This window comes from Saimiri boliviensis, chromosome 6 (genome assembly GCF_048565385.1).
Source record: "Saimiri boliviensis isolate mSaiBol1 chromosome 6, mSaiBol1.pri, whole genome shotgun sequence".
NCBI classification, from domain to species: domain Eukaryota; kingdom Metazoa; phylum Chordata; class Mammalia; order Primates; family Cebidae; genus Saimiri; species Saimiri boliviensis.
The window spans coordinates 56,524,000-56,549,068 of NC_133454.1; the positions used below are offsets into that span (position 1 = coordinate 56,524,000).

Genomic DNA, 25,069 nt, shown 5'->3' on the forward strand with positions numbered 1-25,069 from the left:
CAACAAGAACCTGCTTTTTAAATTTTTGTGCCAACTTACAACCTCATACTATGCCAGGCAAGGTTAGTGAACCTCATACTATGCCAGGCAAGGTTAGTGACTATTAAAAATACCACCAAGACAGGGTTATCTGAAGACGCATTCAGTAGGGTGTCAACCATACAAAAAGACACTACAATTAAAAAGCAAATTCTACATCGCCTTACATTTCGCTTATTTTCTTTAAAACGAATGAGTTGTGTTCGGTGGCTGGTGGGGGGTGTTAAGTGCTTTATATACAAGAAAAAAATACTCTAGAACCAACTTCTTCATCATCATCTCAGTCTTCATCTTCATCTTCCTCCTTCTCCTCCTCTTCATCTTCCTTGTCTTCCACCTCTTCCTTTTTTCCCTTGCTTTCTTCAGCCTTGACAGCTCTCTTTTCTGCCGCATCAGGCTTTCCTTTAGCTCAGTTTGCAGCAATATCCTTTCTGGATTTCTCCTCCAGCTTCGCAGCCCTCTTTTCCTGTGGCTGTTGGTCACCTGCAGTGGTGTCAGTCCGCATCTCCGGTTCCTCTGCAACATCACCAGTGGATAGGCCAGGATGTTCTCCTTTGGTTTGGGGATGATACTCAGGACAGAACAAGAAAAAGGCCAAAGGAGGCCTCTTAAGTGCATTGGGATCCTTTAACGTTTTTTCTGTCTCCCTGTTAGGAGAGATACAGGTTTCATTTCTCTTTCATAACGGGCCTTTTCCAACTTTGTCTGCAGATTTTCCCTTCTCTTTAGCAGACGTGGCCTTCCAGCACTGAGTACTTCTGAGAAAACTCTGTGAAGCTGACAGAGACAGCTGGGTGCTGCTGCTTCTGCTCCTCCCAGCAAGTTTGCACAGACTGTGCCGCTGATGAGATTTTGCCTCTTGGATTCCTAGGGTCTTCTTTGCCTGTGTTTAGCTATTTTTCCTCAGCAAGGCACGGAGCTGCCCATTGCCCATCTGGTTCTCACTTGCCCTGGTGCTGTCTCGATGGAGCTCAGTGTACTTCAGTGGCCGTGAAAGCAGGAGCCAGACACCAAAAGCCAGGTCTTCTGATGTCCTGTTCCCTGCTCTTTCCTCTGGAGAGCATGCCCACCCCTCCCAGCCTGGCCCCTGCACATCCCCCAGGGGGCAGAGGAGCAGAAAGGCTTGATGGGTTCTCACTGTACCATACCCCTTAGCATTCTACATGCCCTTCAGCCTCCCACACCGGAGATTCCTGGATGGAATCGCAGTCCCAGCGCCCTATCTTATTAGTTGGGTTTCATGGCACATAATCTCTTTATCCGAAGGCTGCTTTACAGCATCATGTCTTTTTTTTTTTTTTTTGAGTCTGAGTCTTGCTCTGTTGCCTAGGTTGAGTGCAGTGGCATGATCTGAGCTCACTGCAGCCTCTATCTCCTGGGTTCAAGAGATTCTCCTGTCTCGGCCTCCCAAGTGTAGCTGGGACTACAGATGCACACCACCATGCCCGGCTAATTTTTGTACTTTTAGTCGAGACAGAGTTTTACCATGCTGCCCAGGCTGGTCTTGTACTTCTGATCTCAGGTGATTTGCCCAGCTTGGCCTGCCAAAGTGCTGCGATTACAGGCGTGAGCCACCACTCCCAGCCATGTCTTTCTAACTAAGGTGAAATAACGAACACACACATTTTGGAATACTCTGATCCTATGTGATTGTTGCTGATATCCCAGGGCATTCAAGACAAAGCAGGTAATTACGCCTCTTTACTGAGAATATAATATTAAATGCAAAAAGCAACCTCCAGAAAACCTCCATGGCTTCTTTCAGCTTGTCACTGCCCTTTGCTTTCTCCTTCCCTGCTTCCCTCATCCCCAGTGTCCTCTTGACCGGAGATAAGGGAAAGAAAAACTGGGGCTGGTGGAAATGTGCCGACAGGACAGTGTGCACATGAAGCAGTTTCCCTGTTTGTAGGGAAGTGTCAGTGAATGAGTAGATATAAATGCCCTCTCCAAACATGGGGCAAAACCCCTCCCTGGGCATGTGGTCATTCTCCGTGTGCCCAGGGAAGAACCTGGCAGTGAGCTGCTGTTCGTTTCCAGATGTGTCTCTATAGGGACTTGCGGAATTGTTCTGGCATAATGTCACTGTTGGCCAACTTTTATTGACTTGTGAAATGATTTCCAAATTTTGATCCAAAGTTTGCCTGTTTTGAAGGAAAGTGGGGTGTGAGAAAAATAAACTTGAGGATAGAGTTGTTGACTTTGGTTAATTGATTTTTTTTTTTTTTTTTGAGATGAAGTTTCATTCTTGTTGCCCAGGCTGGAGTGCAACGGCACGAACTTGGCTCACCTCAACCTCTGCCTCCCTGGTTCAAACAATTCCCCGGACTCAGCCTCCCGAATAGCTGGGATTACAAGCATGTGCCACCACAGCCAGCTAATTTTGTATTTTTAGTAGAGATGGGGTTTCTCCATGTTGGTCAGGCTGGCCTTGAACTCCCGACCTCAGGTGATCTGCCCGCCTTGGCCTCCCAAAGTGCTGGGATTACAGGCGTGAGCCACACCGCGCCTGGCTGGATGCTTTTTAAATAACAAGAGAAAGGACTGGATGCCACGTTTACCTCTTTCCCATTTCATCACTTAATTTTTCTAATCTTGCCATCTCTTCTTCAGTTTCTTCATTCCAGCCCATTTAACTCTTGTTTTCCCCTGTCAAGTTTCAGGTAATGCTTGGCTACCAATTTGGTTCATTTCTGTTGCCTGACACCAATGCTCAAAAGCTGAATTCAAATCAGTGCTACTGTTGTGGAGTGGCTGAGGCTCCGAGAGGCCCAAGCAACCCTCTAAAGAGTTCCCCAAGTGAAGGCACTAACAATCTTCTAATCAAACCTCACTTTGAACCCAAGGGTTGATTCACTTGATAGCAGTCATCAGCACTGTCTTGGAGAAATACAGAATGAGTCATTCACATTTTCTATTTTGTATTAAAAATCTCTTTCACCCTCACTTAGTTGCTTTTAAGGATGATCTCACTGTGTAATGCTCCGAGTCTGCTCAGCTGTGCTGGATCATGTGACTGCTTTATGGGGTGGAACCTGAATTGGTGATGGAGGATTGGGGTTGAGGTAGAGAAAAAACTGACCTTTGCCAATCAACTTATCCTTCCTGTACACAAATCATAATTCCCTTGTGTGTAAAATAAGGGCCAGTACAACTGTCTCCCTACTGTCTTAGCAGTCTTTGTATGTACAGTCATTCAGAGCTGATTCACCTGTTTGTAGATTGTTGGACCACACTTAACTTTTCTTATTTCATCTTTTGCATCAGCTGATCTACCAGCATTAGAAAATGTAAATCGTTGTAGGCTACTCTGAGGTACAGCACCCAGGTCATAAAAACATGGCTCTTAACACTTAGTACAGTATAAGTAACAATCATCAGGGCAGCTTTTTATAAATGCAGATTCCTGGGTCCTACCACCAGAAAGTCTGATCCAGGAGGTATGGGACAAGACAGGAATTCACATTTTAATTGATCTAGCAGGCGATTCTGAGGTAGGTGGTTGAGAACCACCACAGAGGATTGCTAGGAAGGACTCTGGCACTCTCAACTCTACATCCTTGATTTATGGATGAGGTTAAGGAAGCCTAGGGAAGTGAAATGACTAGTCCAGGTTGGTTAGTTAGTTGTTAGTTAAAGCAGAGCATGGATTAGAACTGAGCACCAGTTCTGGGCTTTTCCCACTTCCCCAGCTGCAGGAGAGTAGACTAATAGGAAACAGACTTGCTTTCAACAGGGTGGATTTAAATTAGATACAAGGAAGAACTTCCTGACATAGAAGAGTATTGAGGAAGTCTAAAGCATCTTTCCCAGAAGGCTTTAATTCAGGGCTGACTCTCATCAGATGTGGGCCCTTGAGGTACAATTTGGAGGCAAGGGGAAAGGAAGGAGCCTCTCTTCAACAAATGCTGGTTGTTTTGCATTAAAGGGACCAGAGACGACTCTTATGGGTCTGCTAATGATGCCTGAAGTTTAACATGGACAGCGACATAAGTGGCCATTGATCCGGGAGGCCTGAATCCTACCCCTGGCCGGGATGAGCTTGATGACACTGGGCTGCTTGCTCTGTTTCCTGGTCTCGGCTTCCTCACTGTGGGATGAATGGGATTCCATTAAAATTTTTCTGATTTCTGTGGTTCCAGCATTTTTACTTTTCATTGTAACTGCCTTCAGCAAAGTTTCTTATGCACCATAGGCACTCAGTGGAGTTTTGTCCTCTGAACAAAACAAACACTATTCAATATCGAGAATGGGCCAGGTGTGGTGGCTCATGCCTGTAATCCCAATACTTTGGGAGGCCAATGCAGGTGGATCACAGGGTCAGGAGTTTGAGACCATCCTGGTCAGCATGTTGAAACCCTGTCTCTACTAAAAAAAAATAAAAATTAGCCAGGCATGGTGGCACGCACCTGTAGTCCCAGCTACTGAGGAAGCTGAGGCAGGAGAATTGCTTAAACCCAGGAGGCAGAGGTTGCAGTGAGAGGAGATAGTGCCACTGCACTCCAGCCTGGGTGATAGAGCCAGACCCTCTCTCAAAAAAAGAAAAAAGAAACGTATTAAAAATGCAGGAGCCCAATCTTCCAGTGTCCCTCTCCCAAGATCCCTACCCTAGGACACTTAGAGACCATCTCTGAACAGTCTGGTAGTGATACCCCTGTTTTCAAAATTATTTATGTATTTAAAGGGATCTAACGGTAAGTGAGTATGAGTTATAGCTTCAATATCCATGTACGTTTATGAGTGATCATTCAGATCTGGGCTATGCTATGTTGACTTAGAGTTGCTCCTCAAGCAAGAAGTCAGACCAGCATCACATCTCCAATAGCAGTGATGGTTGCCGGTCGCAAGTCTCCGTGCCTCGTCTCCTATGGCCATCCCACTGACAGGCTGTTTCTGTTCCTTTCAGAAAGCAGATCTGGCTGTGGCAGGCCTCACCATTACAGCTGAACGGGAGAAGGTGATTGATTTCTCTAAGCCATTCATGACTCTGGGAATTAGCATTCTTTACCGTGTTCATATGGTAAGAGACTTATTTTATAAGCATTTATGTCATTAAAGTTATTTGCATGCAAACACTGAGTTATATGGGAATAATGAATGACTCACGGAAATATTTAGATTTCAAGACTTAAATGCAAATGCGTTGGGCTATTTTTTCTCCTATCAGCTGCACGAACTTGCAAACTAGAGGGATGGAGAAGTCATGCTTGTGGACTTTCCAGTAAAAATTGCTCCTGCCTCCCTGAATAGCAATGACCAAGAATGATCATCCAATACTTGGTGTATCCTGTGTTGGTGACTGGCCCCGTGGGTCACTTTGCCCCCTTCTGGAGGCAGGGCCTGCAACCCAGATAAGTCACTCTAGTTACTTCCAAGTCCACCTGTGTTCACTTCTAGTGTTGCATCTGGTGAGGGAATGTAGATTCTTTCTCTCTTTATGATCTGTCCTGCAGAATAAAGGGTAGATCATTTAATGTCATTTGTACCCTGCCTGCCCTTTTCTGCATTCCCACCCCCTATAAAAAAGACTCCTCTGTCTGGGTAGGCCAGGGTGAGTGGCACAGTGAGTTTGTGAGAACACACCAATAGGCAGCTGAGTATGGACATGACCTTCAAGTATACTGGCTGGTGGGAAGAGCAGAGGAAGAGTCAGCCTGGCTGGGTCCCATCCGTCAATGGATAACCATTACAGTGCCAGCAAACAGCTGACTTTGCTAGTTTACCTTACTGGACAGAAGAGCCTTCCTTTCGTCTTGTCAGCCGAACTGGCTCTAAGTGCAGAGTGTTGTACAGATTTGCCCAATATGCTAGTCACTTTCAGTGCCCATGATTCAGCTGCCATGGTATGCTCCAGAACAGAGCCCATACCTTGAGGCTGCCCAACAGGGGAGGGAACAAGAGGTCACCCCACATGCCTGCTGAAGAATTGACCCCTTGCCAGGTCCCATATCCCAGCTCCAGAGAAAGGGGGATTGTCCACCTTTGCAGCTCCAGCCTATTCTCCCAACCCTGTGATGGGGATTGTTGTGAGGGGTTGACTTGTGTACGCCCCACCAAAATACACACTGAAGTTCTAACATCTAGGACCTGTGGATGTGCTCTCGTTTGGAAGCAGGGTCTTTGCAGATGTACTCACGTGAAGATGAGGTCATACTAGATTAGGCTGGACCCTGATCCAATGCCTGCTGTCCTTATAGAAAGAGGGAAATTTGAACACAGACACAGAGAGGAGAATGCCATGGGAATTGGAAGGCAGAGATTGGAGTGACACATTTACAAGCCAAGGAGTACCAGGTATTGCTGGCAATCACCGAAAGCTGGAGGAGACAAGGAAGGATTCTTTCGTAGAGCCTGCAGAGAGCCTGGCCCCACCAACACCTCAATGTGGCCTTCCAGCCTCCAGAACTATGACATGATACATTTCTGTTGTTTTAAGCCACCAGTTGTAATTTTTATGGCAGTCCCGGGAGATGAATATAGTTGTGCCGTTCTTATTTTAGAAAGGAAGAAACTGAGTTGCAATCAGCTTAAAAACATGGGCAAGGCCACATGTTAGTAAGTAAAACAGGGTTCAAACCCAGGAATGACGTGTTTGAAGTCTGTGCTTTCTCCAGGACAGCAGCCTGCCACCCTCCTGTGTGTGATCTTTGAATTACTTGCACAGGGCACTTTTGTGCACCCTTTTTGTCATTTGGTCCTCAAGATGGTTCTTTGGGGAAAGAGGGCAGGTGTGATAATTTCCAATTTACAGATAAGGAAACGGAAGTCATGCTTGGAGCTAGTCCAGGGCTGAGCCTGGAACTCAGGCCTCTGAACTCCAGGGCAGTGTCTTGCCGTCGTTACATCTGTGGGCACTCACTAGGCAGTCTTCCAGCCAGCACCGTTTCTGGAGCTCCCCTTCCCTACACTGACCGCTGGAGTCGAGGGACATCCAAAAGAAATGGACACACACAGCTTTTGTCCTAACTAACCAGCTGTGACCTGCGGCAGCCATGCAGCTAGGCTCTGGCCTTGATGTCTAGATTTCTGGAGGGCATTAAAGCCCTGCTGGTCACTCAGTGGCCCGTCAGGAACCAGCTGGTGGAAGGCACCTGACCCCAGGTGCTTTTGCCACCAGGAAACACCTGCTGCTAGGCTGCCCTCCGCACCTAGGGTACTACTGTCCTGAATAGCAACTCTGGCCAGAAAGAAACTGCAATTTGCCAACCCTCTGGACGTTCCAAATTGGATTGTTGACTAAATATTTCCTACCACCTGAAAACCTGTTTGAGCTCCCCTGCATTCATTTCTGGGATGGCAACTTTTCTGTGCCAACTTGGCCGTGTTATGTTGCTTAGATCAGGCGTCCCCAGACTACGGCCCGCGGGCCTCATGTGGCCCCCTGAGGCCATTTATCCGGCCCCCCGCGGCACTTCAGGAAGGGGCACCTCCTTCATTGGTGGTCAGTGAGAGGAGCACAGTATGTGGCGGCCCTCCAACGGTCTGAGGGACAGTGAACTGGCCCCCTGTGTAAAAAGTTTGGGGACGCCTGGCTTAGATGCTTGGTCAACCACTAGTCGGATCTGCTGTGAAGGTATTCATAGATAGGACTAACGTCTACAATGAATTGACTTCATAAAGGAGAATACTCTTGATAAAGTGGGTGGACCTCATCCAATGAGCTAAAGGATACAAGAGCAAAACCTGAGGTTTCCTGAAGAAGGAATTCTGCCTTAAGTCTATCACGTAGAAATCCTGCCTGCGTTTCTAGCCTGCCTGCCTTTTGGACTTATTAGCCCCCACAATCATGTAAGCCAATTTCTTACAATAAATCTCCCTGTCTCTCCCAATCTCTCTTTATCTCTATACACACACACACACACACACACACACACACACACACACACACACACTCACTCACCCCTGACTGTTAGGTGAGGATTCCTCTCCTCCTCCGGCCTCCACACTGAAGCACCCACACGCCATGTGGCTGCCTAGACCTGATTGATAACAGGGGGCCAGGCTGAGTACGAAATGAGGGCTGGGATGAACAGCTTACGCTAAGCAGAACTGACAGTTTTTACGTTTATTCAACAAATATTCATCGAGTGCATTCTGTGTGTGAGACACCATGCTTAGAAAGTACCAAAAAGTCAGCTGAGGAGAGAACAATCCCAAATTGACTAACCCAGGGGAGACCTGGTTAGAATAAGTCAGAGATGAACGTTGCTGTGTCTGAAACAAAGGGGGCCTTAGCCAGATGTGCTCTGGTTAAAGGATGAACTGGCAGAGTCCCCTCTAAGAGCCTAAATCTAAAATTACGTAGAGATGCTATCTCTAATATCATAGTGTAAAGGTAATGAAATTAAATACTGGGTATTCATTGTTTTGCAATTTTTCTCTAATTGTTAGTTATCTGTGAACAAAAATATGGGTAATTTAATCACATTTATGATTTATAAGGATCTAGAATGTCTATGTTAGTTCTGTGTTTATCAGGTCACCTGATGAGTTATTGATGAGTTACTGATGAGTTATTGTTACCATAAACAGAGCATCTGGTGGCAATCAAACCTGTGTGCAAATGTAAAAATAATTAACTTAAAGTGCCTAGTTAAGAATTATTGTTAAAGCCTCCAACATAATAAGTAGTAACAAGTATGTCTCTGAAGTCCAAATAAATAATTTGTGACTTTCCAGCGATCTAAGATTATCTAGGCATTTTCATGAACACAGATAATCAACAGTTGACTGTGGGATATTTACCTTCTTCCTAACACTGAGTATAATCTCTGTTTCTGTTCAGGCATTCTTGGGACCAAAATAAGAATGTTTTGCTCTTTTTTTACCACCTACTCCCTGTTACTCACAAGCTGGCTGAGGATTCTGGCTTTGGCATTTGTTACTGTTTTTCCATCCTGCTTTTTAAAAGTCTCTCTCGCTCTCTCTGTCTCTCTCTTTCTCTCTCCCATCCCTCCCTCCTCTCTCTCTCTTTCTCTCTTTCTTTCTTTCTCACCCACCTTAAATGTCCAATATCCTTTTGTCTTCTCATTCTACCTACTCTCCCTGGACAATCTCACTCCCTCCCAAATCTGTAAATCTAACCTTGGCCTCTCCCCCGAGCTCCAGTAATGTATTTCTGACACATTTCTTCACATCTCCACCTGGATGTCTCACAGACACCCCAAAAACTGTGTCACAAACTGCATTCCATGTGTTTCTGACTCACACTTACCCTCCTTCCCTGTGCCCCATATCAGATAATGGACTCTCCATCCAGTAACCTGAGCCATCTTTAACTTTTCTTACCTTACACATTCCATTGGTCATCTCATCTCCCGAAGAGTTTTCCAATATACTGTGTATCCCCGTTTGTGCCTTGGTTCAGGCTTTCCCAATCTCTGCTGCCATTCCTGCAGCCTGTATCCTCCTTTAGGGCAAGGCATTTCTTGTCCATTACAGGATCCCCATCAAAAGGCCACAGTCCTTATAAGCATTCACCAAGAAACAGCAGAGTGAGAACCATGGAGTCTGGACCCAGACTGTCTGGGTTTATTCCCAGCTTTTACAGTTATTAGATGCATGCCACATACATCTCAGCTTATTCATTTGTAAAAATGGATTGTCATGCAAATTAATGAGAATACATATGTAATGCACTCACAGCAGTGCCTGACATATGCACAATAAAGTGTTAGCTATTATACTCAATAAATGTATATTAATTATTCCTTTATAATCTATTGTGCATACTGCAGCCTGGGTGTTGTTGTTGTTTTTTAAAAAAAACGTAATCATATCAACTTCCTGCTTGAAATCATTCACCAGCTGCCCATCACTCACAAGAAAAAGTTCAGCTTTCCTACATCCAGGTATTTGCCTGTAGGCAACTTCGCCCCTTGCTGCTCACTGATCTTTTGTCAGGTCAGCCCCTTCCTGCATCCTTCCTCATCTAGGTTTATGCTCATCTACTTGCCTCTCAACCAGCTAACAAACTCTTCCCTGGCTTTCAATACCCAGCTCAAATGGCACTTGCTCTTCCATGCGGCTCCCCTAGATGGAGGAGCCTGTACTTCTATTACAATACTTTTAGGTTGCATAATATTATTCTTTGTTTATCTGTCTCTCCCTTTGTAGCCCCTAGTGGGAGGTACATTAAGGGAAAATTACCCTCTTGTCAGACCACAGATTTTTATATGATTTTAGGTGTAGAAAATGTGATCATCCTAAACCTGCAGTAGTTACTTGATAGGAAGGAGGGAAAGGAAGGAGGGCAGGCCATAAATTCAGTGATCCTGTGGGCAGTGAGTGCTATGCCTTCCTTTGTGGCTCCTGATTAGGCAGCACCGAGCCCCAGGAACCTGGGATTCTATTAGGGAAGCTTACAGGGCCAGTATTCCAGGCAGCAGGACAAGTGACCCAAATAGAATTTTTTTTTTTTTTAACCTTCTGGCCTTTACCCCAGCAGGTCTTAAGAACAAAAAGAGGTGGGAGGCAGATGTTTCAGGCAGCCTAGATGCAGCTTCTGCTTAGGTCTGGCTGTAGTTGCTGCCTGAACTCACTGCTGTCTCAGAGCATCCACCTAGGAAGGTATCAGAATCCTTGGCTGGGGCCAGATGGGCTTCTAGGCTATATGTAAACGGTCCAGCCATTAGCCTTTGTTGTCCTGGTACTTCAAGGATGGGAGCCAAGTGGCAGGACATCTGAAGTTCAAGACTCGTGATTTCCCTGGCACATCAGCTCATCTCTTCATATTGATAAAGTTCAGTATTTGGTATGGCAGTATAATTCCAAGGACATTTTGCAGTCAAGGGTTTTATGGTATTGATGCATACTTTGAGCTCTCAAATATCTGTATGAATGGAGGGGGAAAGAACATGAAAAATCAAAACCATTTGTATTTGATGTTAGAGTATATCATGTAGTTTTCTGTCTCTTTTTTTTTTCTGCAGCAGCAATTTACCTAATGATGTTTTGCTCGGATTAATATTAAAGTGAATTTGTATTCCTCAAGCACACCCCGACTGTTAGAGCAAGGCATCATCAGAGTGTGCCAGAAGCCAACCTGGGATTCAGTGTTTGGCCCATAGAACCCCCATATGAATAAATCTCATCTGAGCAGTTCATTGTTGCTGGGTGCAGTGACGCACACCTGTCATCTCAGCCACTTCGGAGGCTGAGGCAGGAGTATCACCAGGATTTGAGGCTGCAGTGAACTATGACTGCACTCCAGCCTGAGCAGCAGAGCAACACCCCATCTCTTAAAAAATTAAATAAGTTAAAATAAAAACTCAGTACTGACCTCTTCGAGGAGAATGGGCATATGTCTAAGATTGTTGTATGTTGACTCACATCTCCTAATTTATAAAGCACTTCCATGTGCAGTCTCTGGCTCAATGCAATGATGCCCTGAAGCCAGTTGTATGATTCTCATTTTACAGGACAAAATTCTGAAACTCTGTGAGCCCAGTTAGTGCGCAGGAAAGAGGAAAGTCCAGCAGGTTTTTTTACTTGGGGGCAGTGAAACCAGGTTTTTGGTCTCCAAGTTCCACACACGTCCAACTATCTGTCTTCATGGTATTATAGGTGTACTTCTTCAGTGTTGACACCATGCTTTCGATGATCACTCTTTCAAGATCCTTTACTATTTGAGGATACTATTTCTGATCCCACAGAGGGTCTCAAGCCAGCTAGAACATCTGAGACTCCCTGGAAAATGTGAACTTAACCACTTTCCCTGCTACCAACCTGTTCCACCTTTGGTTAACAAATGGGAAAGTTTTATACTCTGTTGTCTTTCTCTTCTTAACTCTCAGCTACAGTCTTCTTTCTCAAGAAAAAGAAAAAAGAAAAAGCAGGCAGTGGTAAAAAAAAAAAAAAGTGAGGAGAAATAAATGCTGACATTAAATTAATCCATGACACTGCTGGATGTATTACCCGCTTTTCAAAAAGGTCTGTTTCATTTCAGAAAGACTAGCTAGGAAAACGGAGAACAATGCTAAGTAAACCAGTGAATCATTTCTAATACTGTTTAATACTCTGTTATAAGAAAATGGAAAATGAATAGAGTTCTGTTCCTTAAAGCTAAGTAACATGATAGCCCATATAATGGAAATACAGATCCCTGAATGTATAATCATGTTAATATTGGTTATTTGTTGAGTGGCTCTCTCTCAAGAAGCTCAAGGTGTGTTATCGATATTATTTTGGTAATTCTTACGACCCCTCTTCATGTGGATTAAGGTGCTGTGTTCATGACGCTCCTTTCTATGGGAGAAAACAGTGGCACACAGGAAGTTGAATGGCTTACCTAGCAGCGCCACTCAGCACATCAAGGTCAGTGCCAGGATTAGAATGCAGGTCTCCTCACACCAGATTTTCAGCCAGGAATTGAAAATGGATACACTAGATATGAGTTCTATGGGCAACAGACCCATCTGGTCTATTTATGTGGATAGGAATTAATTACTTGCTTCCTTTTTTTCTTCTTGGAGTCAGAGGTGGAGAGTGCACGCTAAACCAAAATATCAGGAGGGCAATCCATTGCAGACACACTGGGGGAAGCCATCCATGGGATCCTGCTGAGGGATAGGAAGAAATCACCTCCACCTGCCTCTCCCAGAAGGAGTCTTGGAGAGACTGCGTTCTCTTACCTCTTCAGCCCTGGACAGTGTTTAATTGACCATTGAGCACTGCTGGGAGTTGACTATATCACAAGCAACCTTCCTATAAATTGCCATTTAGTTCTAAGGACTGTAAAAAAGCACATGAAGGACACTTTGTCCTTGGCTATGCTGTGAGGAGATGGAGTTTGGGGAAGGAAGAGAGCTGATATCACGCATTTGTGTAGGGAAATGGTAACTAGGCTACAGAGCCCTAACACAGATCCAAGAGAACCTGTCACGTGTCTGGTCCTCTCTGTCAGTGACTTCTTTGGGAAGGTCGAGGCAGGATCGAGTTCTAAAGGTTGCAATCACTGGCTTTTAAGAGTCATCCTTCCAGAAGAAAGCCTGGTATTGCCCTAAGTGCTTCTCTGGAGAGCCCTGGAGGAACTCTCATGATGCATGTAGTACAGTTATAGAAACTCCAGGAGCTCTGAAAAGTGGCTGTAGCCAGATAGCATCCTTCCCAAAGCATCTTTAACATGTGTCAGTATAAGACAGAAAGTTTAGTATTTTTTTCCATTGCAGAAGGCATCAGTATAAAAGAAAGTTCCCTTCTTTGTAACACACCATCTCCCCCACTAGAGACCTCTTCACTCACAGCTACCATTGGACAGAAGGGGAGCAAACACACATACAGCTCTGTGTGTTAACTCACTGGGTCCTCAAAACAACCCCATGAGGTAGTTTTTATTATTACCTCCATGTTACACAGGAAGAAACAGAGACCTAGAGGTGACCCAACTTAACCAGGATTGTGTGTCTCGTAAATGTAGAGCCAGAATTCAATCTTGGGCAGTCTGGCTCCAGAGTCTGGATTTTATTCACGACCTGTCCCTGACTGCCTGGCTTTGGTTTGCCCATGCATTTGGCTCCAGACTCTGGAAAAGCATTGCATTCTTTCTAGAATGTGATTTCATCTGGTACACTTAGAGTGACGTGTCAGTGAATCAACAGATTATTTTTGAGGACAAGAGGAACTTTAGGCATGCAAGAGGCAGGGTTCATGCCACTTCATAGCTCCATGGACGGCCCCACTATTCTCATGCAAAGGACCTACACACACCAGGATTGTGGCCAGTTGATGACCAGCCCTTCGCATCTCTCCCTCCGTCAAAGCGCGTCAAGGATGCTGATTGACAGTCAGTCTGAAGCACAGTCTAAACATCAAGGGAGCTCGTTCTAATTTTGCTGCTGTCTAATTTTCAATTTCATCAGCACAGCTTGACCTATCTTCGACATCTGGAGCATAGACTATATATAACCACCTATCTGCTTCCAAAGTGGTTGTATTTACCAGCAGGAACTGGCCCAACTCACAGTCAACAGAGATGTGTATAAATCAATACAAATGCCTATAAATACAACAGAGTCACAATAAATGGTGATGGGTTTAAATAAATAATGTTTAAGAGTACTCTAAGAGGGTGTGTAGGTTGAGAGTTTACTGGCATTGGGGAGAAGGCATGGGATTAATTAGGGAGTAAATAAAAATGCAAAGATGAGAAGGAGAGGAAGATGCAGTACCGCTGCCATTTCAATGAAGGAGAGTGTGGCATGCCTATGGCACAGCTCAATGACTGAGCACCAGAAAAATTGAAGCCATCACCAATGATTTGAGCGAGGCACTTAACCTCCCTGGGTCTCAGTTCTTCCATCTATCAGTATGGAAAACTGGGTATTGAAATCAAGAGAACATAGTGAAGCACTTTGAGTTCTTCAGAAGAAAGGCATTACCATCATGCCTCCTTTGGGGTAAGGAAAATCAATTATTTGGAAGAAATGCCTATAGCATATGACACCCGATTTGCCCCAAGCACCAGTAACTCACATGTTTTTGGGAAGAAAGTGATCTAAAGCATCTGCATAGAAAAAAAATGGTAGGCACTCAGAATCTTGCAGAAAACATACTTCTCTTTGGCATCATGAAAACAGCATGGAGTTAGCCTAAGCCAAGGCTGTATAAGCCTGGCCTCAAATCTCAAATCACTGCCCATTCTTAGCTCTTCCGGCTGGCATCAGTCAATCACAAGTGGAATCCAATGTTGCCTTGCCAGCGTGACTGATAGGATTCTGGGGGAGCTGTGTTTATGTCTTGGTTTTTGTTTGTGTGATTTTCTGTGTTTTATAACTTCAGTCTCTAGGAATTTTCCCACAGCTGTGCATCATTCCTTATCACTCATAACCAAATATGGCAGCTTTAAATAGTGCTGTCATTTTCCTCAATTTCACTTGTTGTGATATAATCAGGTATAGATTTCTGACACTGAGCATCTAATGGGGTTCAGATTCGGAAAGCAACAGTAATAGATTTTTCAGTTGAGAGACAGAGTGAAACAGTCATAAGTGACAGGGCACATGGAATTCATGCACATTTGCTCAGAGAAACTCGGGGGTCAAAAAAGACTCCAGGAGTTGACCACACTTATGATTTCTGTTGCAGTAGGTGTAGGCATGATCGGTTCCTTTTGTGCTTACGGACTCTGTATATGGGTTCTATCCTCTCTGTCTTCCTGTGTCTTCCTCTAGCTCTTAGGATGATGAAGGAAACACAGTCAAGCCATGATGGACACCGGAATGATTAACTGGGGACTTGGATTCTCCTGCTCTGAAGTCCTTTTCTTCCTCTTAGAGGATTTATGTAATGATGGGATGAGACAAGCTCAAATGATCGCCTCATTCTTGTCCTGTTCCCTTCCCTTCAGTTACTGGGTTTGTCCCGCAGATTTTTCATTTTTCCAGTAATACCTGAGTGTTGTATGCAGACTGAGCAAGGATGCCGAAGGGGTCAGAGAACTTGCAGATGGCATCAAAGGGCAGTTCTGTGGTCTGAGTCCATACTATGAAAGAAAAACAGTTTCAGATAGGCCATGTGAGTGGTCACTGTCACACTGCCGAAAGGCCACAGTGCCCAAGAACAGCTGCCCTTTTTGGCAGAGGATGAGTACTGACGTCCTCTCCATGCACCCTCCGGCTCTTGTCCCAAAGAGGAAAGTAAAACTGCAGCACAGGTGGAAGGAAACGCAGTGTGCCCACTGGCACCCTGAGAAGGAAGGGAAAAGCATCCAGAAGAGGAGCTGAAAATCACCCATGATGGGGGCTATGCAGATAAAACAGGAGTGTGCTGAACTGTCTCCTCCCACCTGCCTCAGATGCAGCCGTGGAGACAGCTCTTGTTACTTGGGGTTTCTCAGCTGCTTCTCGCTTCCTCTGGATAATGAAAGCTCAGAAGGCTGGTTAAGTTTGGCTCGGTATTGGCAAAGAGAGTTCCCTTTTGTGTTTCTGGGAACCCCTGTATAAAACTGACAGACCTTGATAGTGACAGTAGGTTGCATCATGACTGATATGATCTTGAGCTTAAATGCTCACCTGTTCACAGAACCCTGAGCTTAGTACTGATTTTCAGTCTTATCCATGGACTTCCTAGATTTCTGGGATCATAAAATCATAGCATTTCCCATTTACAATAGTCCTTAGGGAGCATCTAGTCCAGTGGTTTTACAGTAGATGAAAGAAACCAGCCTGGCACCAGACAGGGTAGCAGCACAGAGCTGCAGAGAACATGCCCTGTCTGCAGTGGGCAGCCCACACTCAGCTTCAGCCAATTGGGAACCTGGACTCGTGTTGCCAGATCACTCCATTTTTCAAAAAGCCAGAAATCTAGATTTGTATGTGAAGTTACCTAATTATTTAATGCTGGCAACTAATACAAATAGGTAAAGACTGCAGGGTAAACAGTGCGAGTCTGTGGGCCGTATGTGTCCATAGGCCCCCAGCGTGTCACCTCACATCTAGCTCACTTCAACTGAGGCCAGAGAAGGGTGGGGACTTGTCTGAAACCACATGGCTCAAGACTTGGAGCCGATGACTTAACTCCAACTTTCTCATTCCAGTTTGTTTTCCTGTGAAAAGTGGCGGGGAACTTGGCGTCCAGGATTCCATTCCTGGCTCCATCGTCTGGCTCACAGGACTCTGGCCAAACTCATCCCTGGGCTTGCAACAAACCATGTTTTCCCATGGCACAGTGGTATGAGCCCTGGGCTTTGACTCAGAAGACATGGGCTTGTTTGAGTCCCGGCTCTTCCACTTACGAGCTGTGGAAGCTTGGGCACATCTCTGGCTGCCCTCAACTATGGCTTCTTCACTCGTAAAATAAGAGTAATAATTTGTGCCTCCCAGGACTGTTTTGACATGGGAAGGGCTCACTTTGTGAGATCACCCTGCAAACAGAACCCAGAGATTCCAGTTGTATTAGCATCCTTGTGAAAAAGATGTGAGTGTTTAAGAGGGGTGCCATGGTCACATCCAGCCATGCAGACAGCAGGAGCTCAAAGGTGTTCCCCAAGCCCATCCTCGACCCCCTATGGAGGACACAGGGTGGTACATGGAGGCACTGAGGGTTGTTGCTCTTTGCCAGCACGAAGCCTGCCTCACCTCACGAAGTGGCACGGCCCCTGCTGCTGTTGTGTCGCCTGCTGGGTCAGGGCTGGATAGTGTTGTTTGGAGCAGCCTGGCTACACCCTCATTCCCGGTGTCATTTGAACCAATCACCCAGAACCCAGAGAAATGGAAACGGGGGCCAGACCCACACTCACTACCTCCTCTGCGCTGCCTAGCCCAAGGTCGTTTTGACGGAATGTGTGCAGTGAATCTTGGTTTTTTTTTTTTTTCTCCATTTCCAGGGACGCAAACCTGGCTATTTCTCCTTCCTGGACCCGTTTTCTCCAGGCGTCTGGCTCTTCATGCTTCTAGCCTATCTGGCTGTCAGCTGTGTCCTCTTCCTGGTGGCTCGGTACGCTCTTCCCTTCCCCGTCCTCACACCGCCACCTCGTGTCCACCTCTGGGAACTGCATGGGGAGGGTGTGGGGAGGAGGAGACGGGTGGGTTGGGAAGATCTTGGTGCCAAACTAGAGGGACAGGAAATGCTGTCTGCCCAGCTGTCGACCTCACGCTGCCCATCCAAACATTCCCCACTGTGCACAACACAGGTGGCTTGGCTTCTGTACCTCTGCCTCCTGTTCCATCCCTCTTCCCCCCAAGACCCTCACCCATGCCCCCTGCTTATGTAGGAGCTTAAGAGAGGAGGGGTAGGGTGGCAGGAAGATGACTCTGATTAAGCACTGTGCGTTTGGCTGCCCTGGCATCAGCCGTTGCCACAAAGGATCTGCCACAAACTGCTGGATGACAAGAAACAGAGCCTGCGAATCTGGGCTGGGGCACTGGGGGCTGCAGTGGCACAGGCCAGGGAGAAGGCCTCCTCTGCATACAGTCTGAGTCTGCCTCTGAAAACACAGCAGCTTGTCGAATGGGAACCATGAGGCTGGTGGCGGGCGGCAAGGAGGTGGAATGGGGAGAGGCAGTTTCAAGAAGTGCTGAGTTGAGACACGTGGGCCAGACCAGGGAATGGGGGGAAGTCCTTTTCTATCCCCAGGAAACCAGGAGCTGCCCTGGCTCTATGGAAAAACCGGAGGAGCAGCCTGAGGCTGTGGCCTGCCAAGCACGTGCTCAGAAAAGGAGGTTTTGCTCGAGGCCACAGGCTATTGGACTAGCCTGGGCTGCAGGGGAGCCAGCTTAATCCCCCAGAAGTGGGATGAGCCCTGGTGGCTCCCAGCAGCTCACTCAGGTCCCTGCTGCTGCTAGCCCTCCACTTCCTGCGGTGGAGGCTCACAAGCGGCTCTTATGTGGGAGCAGAGAACTACTCAGGAGGAGTGTCTGGAAGTCTGTCCGTGGCTCTGTTTGCAGGTGTCTCCTCAGTTTGTTACCTTTGCCACGGTGGCAGGCAGACAGTTTCAGAGTGCACATCACACCTCTGTGGGGTGTATGGGGTCTTCTCCTAGGCATTCATTCAGTGGATTGAGGGGGGCACTCAGGGACGGAGCTGCTGCACATGAGCCCTAGGGAACCACGGGCTACCTAACCCCAGCCTGTCCAAGAAGGGTTGTATCAACCTGTCTGCACACACCTCTTCCAGTGGAGACCAAGATCCCCAAGATCAGGAAGGTCTCTGGGGCCCACAAGATACAGCCCAAATAAGACGGTCCTGATGACAATCTGGTCATCTTCAGAAGTGGCAGAGTTTGCTGGTTGGGCACCACCAACCCCCTCAGGCCTGTAGGCATGGCCACTGTCGAGTATCTGCTGTCAGTGACGGCCGGTGAGACGGGGAGCTAGCGTGCTGTCTGACACCTTCCCTCTCTACTTTGCCACACCGCTGCCATGTTAGGAGGCTGTCTATGTGAGCCCTGATGCCACTGCTCTGTAATTCACACCTGCTCCTTGGATGTGAGCCTTTGGGTATGACATGCCACAGCACTCAGGTCACCTCAATGGCCTTGGAAAGAGTCTTGGGGCTTGGTGAGCAGATACACACAAGCCTGTTTCAGCACACCCACAGCAGCCTGGAGCTTTCATCCAGCCCTGGGGTGTGATGCTGCCCCTCTCCCCTCCCCTCCACATCCAAACACACCATCTTCAGCATCTAGCATCACAGAAAGGTTAACAGAAAATGTGCTAAAGGGCTAACCATACGGCCTCTTTTTATCTTCTCTCTCTCACTACACACACACACACACACACACACACACACACACACAGAGAGAGAGAGAGAGAGAGAGAGAGAGAGAGAGAGAGAGAGAGAAAGAAAGAAAGACAGACAATACTGGAGACTGGAGTCTAGGGTATTCTGCCTTAAGGTAGTGACTTTCAAACATGGTCCTATGGACTGCAAAGGCTCCTCGGAGCTAACAGAGCCTCTGAGGGTAGAATGACAAGAGGACGGGCAGCCAGAACCCTGGGTCCCCAACACCTCCTCATCCAGACCAGCTGTACTTTTATATATTGTACTTCTGGGTAAGATTTTACAGGGGAAAAAAAAGTCTGAAAACAACAGCTCTTGGGTAGCCATTCCCAAGTGAGCTGATCTTCACAGCCCTGTAGGAGCTTTCAGACATTTGAATTCTCAGACACTCTAGGGGAAGAGCCTGAGAGTCTGATTCTTTGAAGTTCCGCAGATCCTACCCATGGTCCGTAGGCTTGGGAGCCACCAAGGTGGGGCAGCACGAGTGCCAGCCAGCTCCTTGGGATCTGCACAGAGGGACGGTGCACATCTCACAGCACACAGGGCCAACGCTGGCATGTTCATGTTATCCTCAGGAAAGGGAGGCGTGGACGGAAACAGGAAGCAGCAAGAGTAGGAACACTAAGTGCACATCAGGCCAAGAGCAGGACGGGAAAGCCGTGTGATGATAACACCCGGCAACACTGCGCCCCACCCTCCTGGGGGCTGCACACCTGTGCATGCAGTTTCTCTTATCAGAGCTGGCAGGCTTTTCGTGGGAAATGGGCTGGGGTTGCAAGTGTCTGCCTGGCAGGCAGGGGAAGAGAGGGCATTCTAGGCATTAAAGGGGCCGCTCAGAGATGCCAGTGGTGAGGCTTGAGGGACAGCAGGGGAGTGTCCCGGCCTCACCCCCAAGGCACAGAGCTTAGAGCAGCCCTTCTCAGCTCCATGTGCCCCTCACACTCATTGGGAAGCTTGAAACAAATACTGATGCCCAGGCCCCACCTGAGCCAATGAAACCAGAATCTTTGGGAGTGGAATTCAAGCAGCAGCATTTTTTCTAAAGCTTCTGGGGAGGTCTGAACACAGATGGGGGAGAGCCTGGCCTTAGACATCATCCAGGCCAGTGGCTCTCAGTGTGGACACTGGGCCAGTGGCGTCAGCATCATCTGGGAACTTGGGAATTCTTAGGTCTCACCCCAGACTTACAGATGCAGAAGCTTTGGGGCTGGAGCCCAGCCATCTGTGTCAGCACACTGGCCTGGTAGTCTGGGGTAGACTGACGCTGGAGGGCCTCTGCTCTAGGCTGAGGGTCTTCAAACCGTGGTTCTAAGGGATGCTAGTATCTCTGTCATCACCCTGTCACTGGTAGTGACAGAACAAGCAGCTTCCCACGCTGTCCACCACTTGACACTCCTAGCCTCAAGGGCTCCACTTTCATCTTTTCTTTTCTTCTTTTTTTTTTTTTTCTTTGAGACAGGTCTCACTGTGTCTGTCTAGACTGGAGTACAGTGATACAATCTTGGCTCACTGCAGCATCTACCTCCCGGGCTCGATTCTCCCACCTCAGCCTCTTGAGTAGCTGGGGTTACAGGCATGCACCACCACACCTGGCTAATTTTTTTCTGTAGGAATGGGTTTTGCTCTGGTGCCCAGGCTCGTCTTGAACCCCTGAACTCAAGCAATCCACCCACCTCAGCATCCCAAAGTGCTGGGATTACAGGCGTGAGCCACCATGCCCGCCATCCTTTCTTTTGTATTTTGGAGTTCCACATCAGAATTTATTGGGGGAAAAGTCTCTTTGATTTAAAAAAAGTTTGAGAACCATCAGCCCAGTCCAACCTCCTTCATTTTTTTGGTTGTGAAACTCCAAGTCCAGCAAAGGGAGGTGCCTTGCCCAAGACCACAGGCTGGCCTCAGAGGTGAGAGCAGCCTGGAGAGCCTGCCCCTGGCCCTTCACACCCCTCCTCTGTGACACTAGTATACGTTCCTTTTCTCTCACAGGTTGACGCCCTACGAGTGGTACAGCCCACACCCATGTGCCCAGGGCCGGTGCAACCTCCTGGTGAACCAGTACTCCCTGGGCAACAGCCTCTGGTTTCCAGTTGGGGGCTTCATGCAGCAAGGCTCCACCATCGCCCCTCGCGCCTTGTCTACCCGCTGTGTCAGTGGTGTCTGGTAAGGCCCCAGCAGAGGTGAACCAGGCCAAGTGGGGCAGGGACACAAAAGGGATCCTCTGAGAAGCCGGCTGTAGCTGCTGGTAGCAGCCCTGTGGGAGAGCCCCAGAGCCTCTGCCTCTTACAGCAGACCCAAGCGGGGAGCTGAGTGCTTTCTGCCAGCTCAGAAGCTGGGGCAATGGATGGGGCCTGCTCTGTACCATCTGCTCTCCTGCCCCTTATTCAGCCTCTGAAGTCTGGGTGCAGAGGGGAGCCAAGGCAGGAAGGGAGAGGAGTTGAGAAAGCAGTCTTTTTTTTTAAAATTGCATTTTAGGTTTTGGGGTACATGTGAAGAACATGCAAGATTGTTGCATAGGTACACACGTGGCGGTGTGGTTTGCTGCCTTCCTCACCATCGCCTATGACCTTCAGCAAAGCAATGGTAACTTCCTGACCTGAAAATGACCTGAGGTTAGAGAAGGCATATGCAGATGTATGCAAATATGGGCCTGCTGGCAGGGAGTCCCTGCAGGAAGAAGCCAGACTGGCTGCCACATCACACCCCCTCTGCCAGCCTTCTGAGGCATTGTGTCTTTGCCCCTGGCTCTGGGGACTTGCTGGCCTGTTCACCTCAACAGGTGTAGGAAAATGCAAACTCTTGCCTTTCAGAGTTGAGCAAATGATTCAATATGTGGGAAAGCTCTTTGAAAACTTGAAAGTTCTACATAAATGTATGGACTGATCATAGTTAGTAGACCATTCTGGGGGCAAATGAAAATCAAAACAGATATATGTATATGACCTAGAGAGGCGAGTTTGTAGAACACAACTTTTTGATCCTCTCTTAAAATCTGCTGTGGGTTTGACTGCCATAGCATATAGGACTTCCCATCTTAGTTCTCTCCCTTCCTTCTCAGCGTGTGTAGCCAAAGGAAAAGGAAAGGTGATGTTTCCGCCCCTGGGTACCGGTGCCTAGACCGGGTGGTCTGGACAGGATTACTGGAGGAGCCGCTGGGCTGCTGGAAGGTGAAAAGGCAGCTGAGACAGCCACGCCTTCCTGTCTGGTGTTTCCATTTTCCCTGATAAACAATAAATATACCAGGATTTAAACCACTTGGGCGAGATGCTCGCCTGTTACCGGATAGTTCAGAGACGTCACTGAGTAGATCACCATGGAGAAGGGAGCTCAGGTCCCCAGGAAGAGGGATGGATGGTCTCAGCAAGGAGAGTTACGGAAGTCATACAAAATCCGGGAATGTGGGCAGAAGCCCTGGGAGAGGAGCGTCTAGGGATGTGGATCTCTTTCTCCCTGGGCCTTTTCCTTCCAGAGAGTGACTGCTCCCACGGATGCAGCTGGGGCCCCATCGCCCACTTCAGCCACTTGTCAGCTCTACCCTTACCCCAGGAAACTCCTCCTCCAGGACCTAGCCGTCCTGCAGGCTACCCTGCCCTGAGGGGGGCACTCAGCGTGGCTTTAAATAGCTGGCCACAAGTGGCTTGGTCACTCAGTTCTAGACTGTATGTGGGGAGGGACTCAGGGTGAATATGAAGCTGCCGTGACTGGCCTGTGCCAGTTCTGATGCCAGGTGGTCAGTGCGCTTCTCTCCCAGCACTCTAACAGTTCCTAGTTCTTAAATCAGGGCCTCAGTTTGCTCCTTTCCATGGAGGAGTGGGAGGTCAGAAGACAGGTGAGAGGTCTGCCTTGGCCTCCTCACCCAGAGCTTGTGACAGAAAACACTGTGTCACTGGAGAGAATGCCAGCTATGCAGCTGAAAATGCCCTTTGACACAGGAGCAAGGTTCCATGGGCATCAATCCCTTTTTCAGCAGAGCCGATGTGTTTGCACTGAGCCACCTGTGCCCTCTGACTCATTTCCTTGTGACCAGTACCCTAAGTAGCCACCTGGGTTGTAGCCAGAGTGTAGCCAACTCTGACATCATGTCCACACCTAGGGCTTATTAACCCCCGGCACACACCACCACAGCTAAGCAGCTGCAGAGCACTGCCTTCCTCCTAGGGATCGCTCGCCCCAGGCCTCTTCTTAGGGATGGTCATGAGAAGCACCTTCCAATAGGGCGGAAGAGCTGAGGCAGAAGCAGGGAAAGCAGACCTTGGGCATGGAGGGACACCTGGTACTCACAGGTCACAGATAGGGAAGGCAGGAAGGAGGCGGCCAGGTGATTTTCATCCCATATTCAGCCTGACAGTCTCTCTATACATTTCTCTATATCTCACATCCCTCTAGTCCTTTATAGATTGCTGATCACTCATGACATATTACCTCATTTTATCTCACAACTCTCCAGCGATAGGCAGAGCAGGCATTATTATCCCCATATATTTATTAGACAAGTAAATGAGCTCAGAGAAGGCGAGTGGCTTTCCCCACGGTCTCACAGTGGAACACAGCCAGAACCAAAACCCAGTTCCCTTGCCGGGGGTCTGCCATGTAGATAGGATGCCCCTGTTGCTTCACTCTGGGGGAGGCAGCCAGCAAGAGTTCTCCATCACAATGGCAAAAGGGGCAGTGGGACCTGCTGCTCTTGAAAATCTGCCCGGCAGCGGCAGGTTGCCGAGTCCTGTGATAATCACTACGCATTCATCGTTAGTGTCTTTATAATGGATAAAGCTTCATGAATTCAGGCTCCACTGATTCAGAAGTTGTGATTCTCCAATCCAAACTGTGCTTAGATCTGTCGTTGAGCCCCTTGGGATTGGGTTGTAAATCCATACTGTTGACCAGATGGGAGAAGCCTTGTTTAACCTACTCAAGTGCACACACAGTTTTTAATGGATTTAGCATATATGCTGCCTGAGCTGCAAAATTATTCTAATTTTAAAAGAGTTCTGTCTTCTCAATAAAGCAATCTTCTAGTTTGAAATAGCATGACCATTGTAAGAGTATTTTCTAATTCCAGCCTTTCAGATTTTCACCAGGTAGTCTTCATTAAGGATTTTCTGTTATTACAGTTTACAGAACCCGTTTTAAAATACAAATTCATCGGCCGGCACAGGGACTCATGCCAGTAATCCCAGTACTTTGGGAGGCTGAGGCAGGAAGACCACTTGAGCCTGGGAGTTCTAGGTGCAATGAGCTCTGATTAAGCCACTGCACTCCAGCCTGGGTGATACAGCAAGATCCTGTCTCAAAAAAAAAAAAAGAAAAGAAAAGAAAAAAAGAGTTTATTGGCCAGGTGCAGTGGCTCACGCCTGGAATCCCAACACTTTGGGAGGCCAAGGAGGGCAGATCACGAGGTCAAGAGATTGAGACCATCCTGGCCAACAGGGTGAAACCCTGTCTCTACTAAAAACACAAAAATTAGCTGGGTGTGGTGGCATGTGCCTGTAGTCTCAGCTACGAGGGAGGCTGAGGCAGGAGAATCACTTGAGCCTGGGAGGCGGAGGTTGCAGTGAGCCGAGATCATGCCATTGCACTCCAGCCTGGTGACAGAGCAATACTACGTCTCAAAAAAATATGTATCAATGTGATACTTGGCAGGTTGCTTCACTTCTCTGAGCCTCGATTTCCTCACCTGTAAAATTGGGATAAGAATTTTGCCTCCCTCAGCTGTAGGGATTAAGTGAGATAGTGAATGTAGCTCATGGTAGATGCTCAGTGCCTGGCAATGTGCATTTTAAGTTTGGCTTCAGCATGAGGAGGGAGGAAACCCTCCTGCTCT

At 47.5% G+C, this 25,069-nt stretch overlaps 1 protein-coding gene across 2 annotated transcripts in view; it reads left to right on the top strand.

Moving 5' to 3' along the window:
- GRIK4 (glutamate ionotropic receptor kainate type subunit 4) overlaps positions 1-25,069 on the top strand; it is a 476,424-nt gene that overhangs the window by 421,494 nt on the left and 29,861 nt on the right. For both annotated transcript variants that reach the window (XM_003923589.4, XM_074400736.1), the window contains 3 exons: positions 4,943-5,056; positions 17,360-17,469; positions 21,238-21,411. In XM_003923589.4, the coding sequence (XP_003923638.1) occupies positions 4,943-5,056; positions 17,360-17,469; positions 21,238-21,411 (398 nt within the window). The remainder of the gene's footprint in view (positions 1-4,942; positions 5,057-17,359; positions 17,470-21,237; positions 21,412-25,069) is intronic.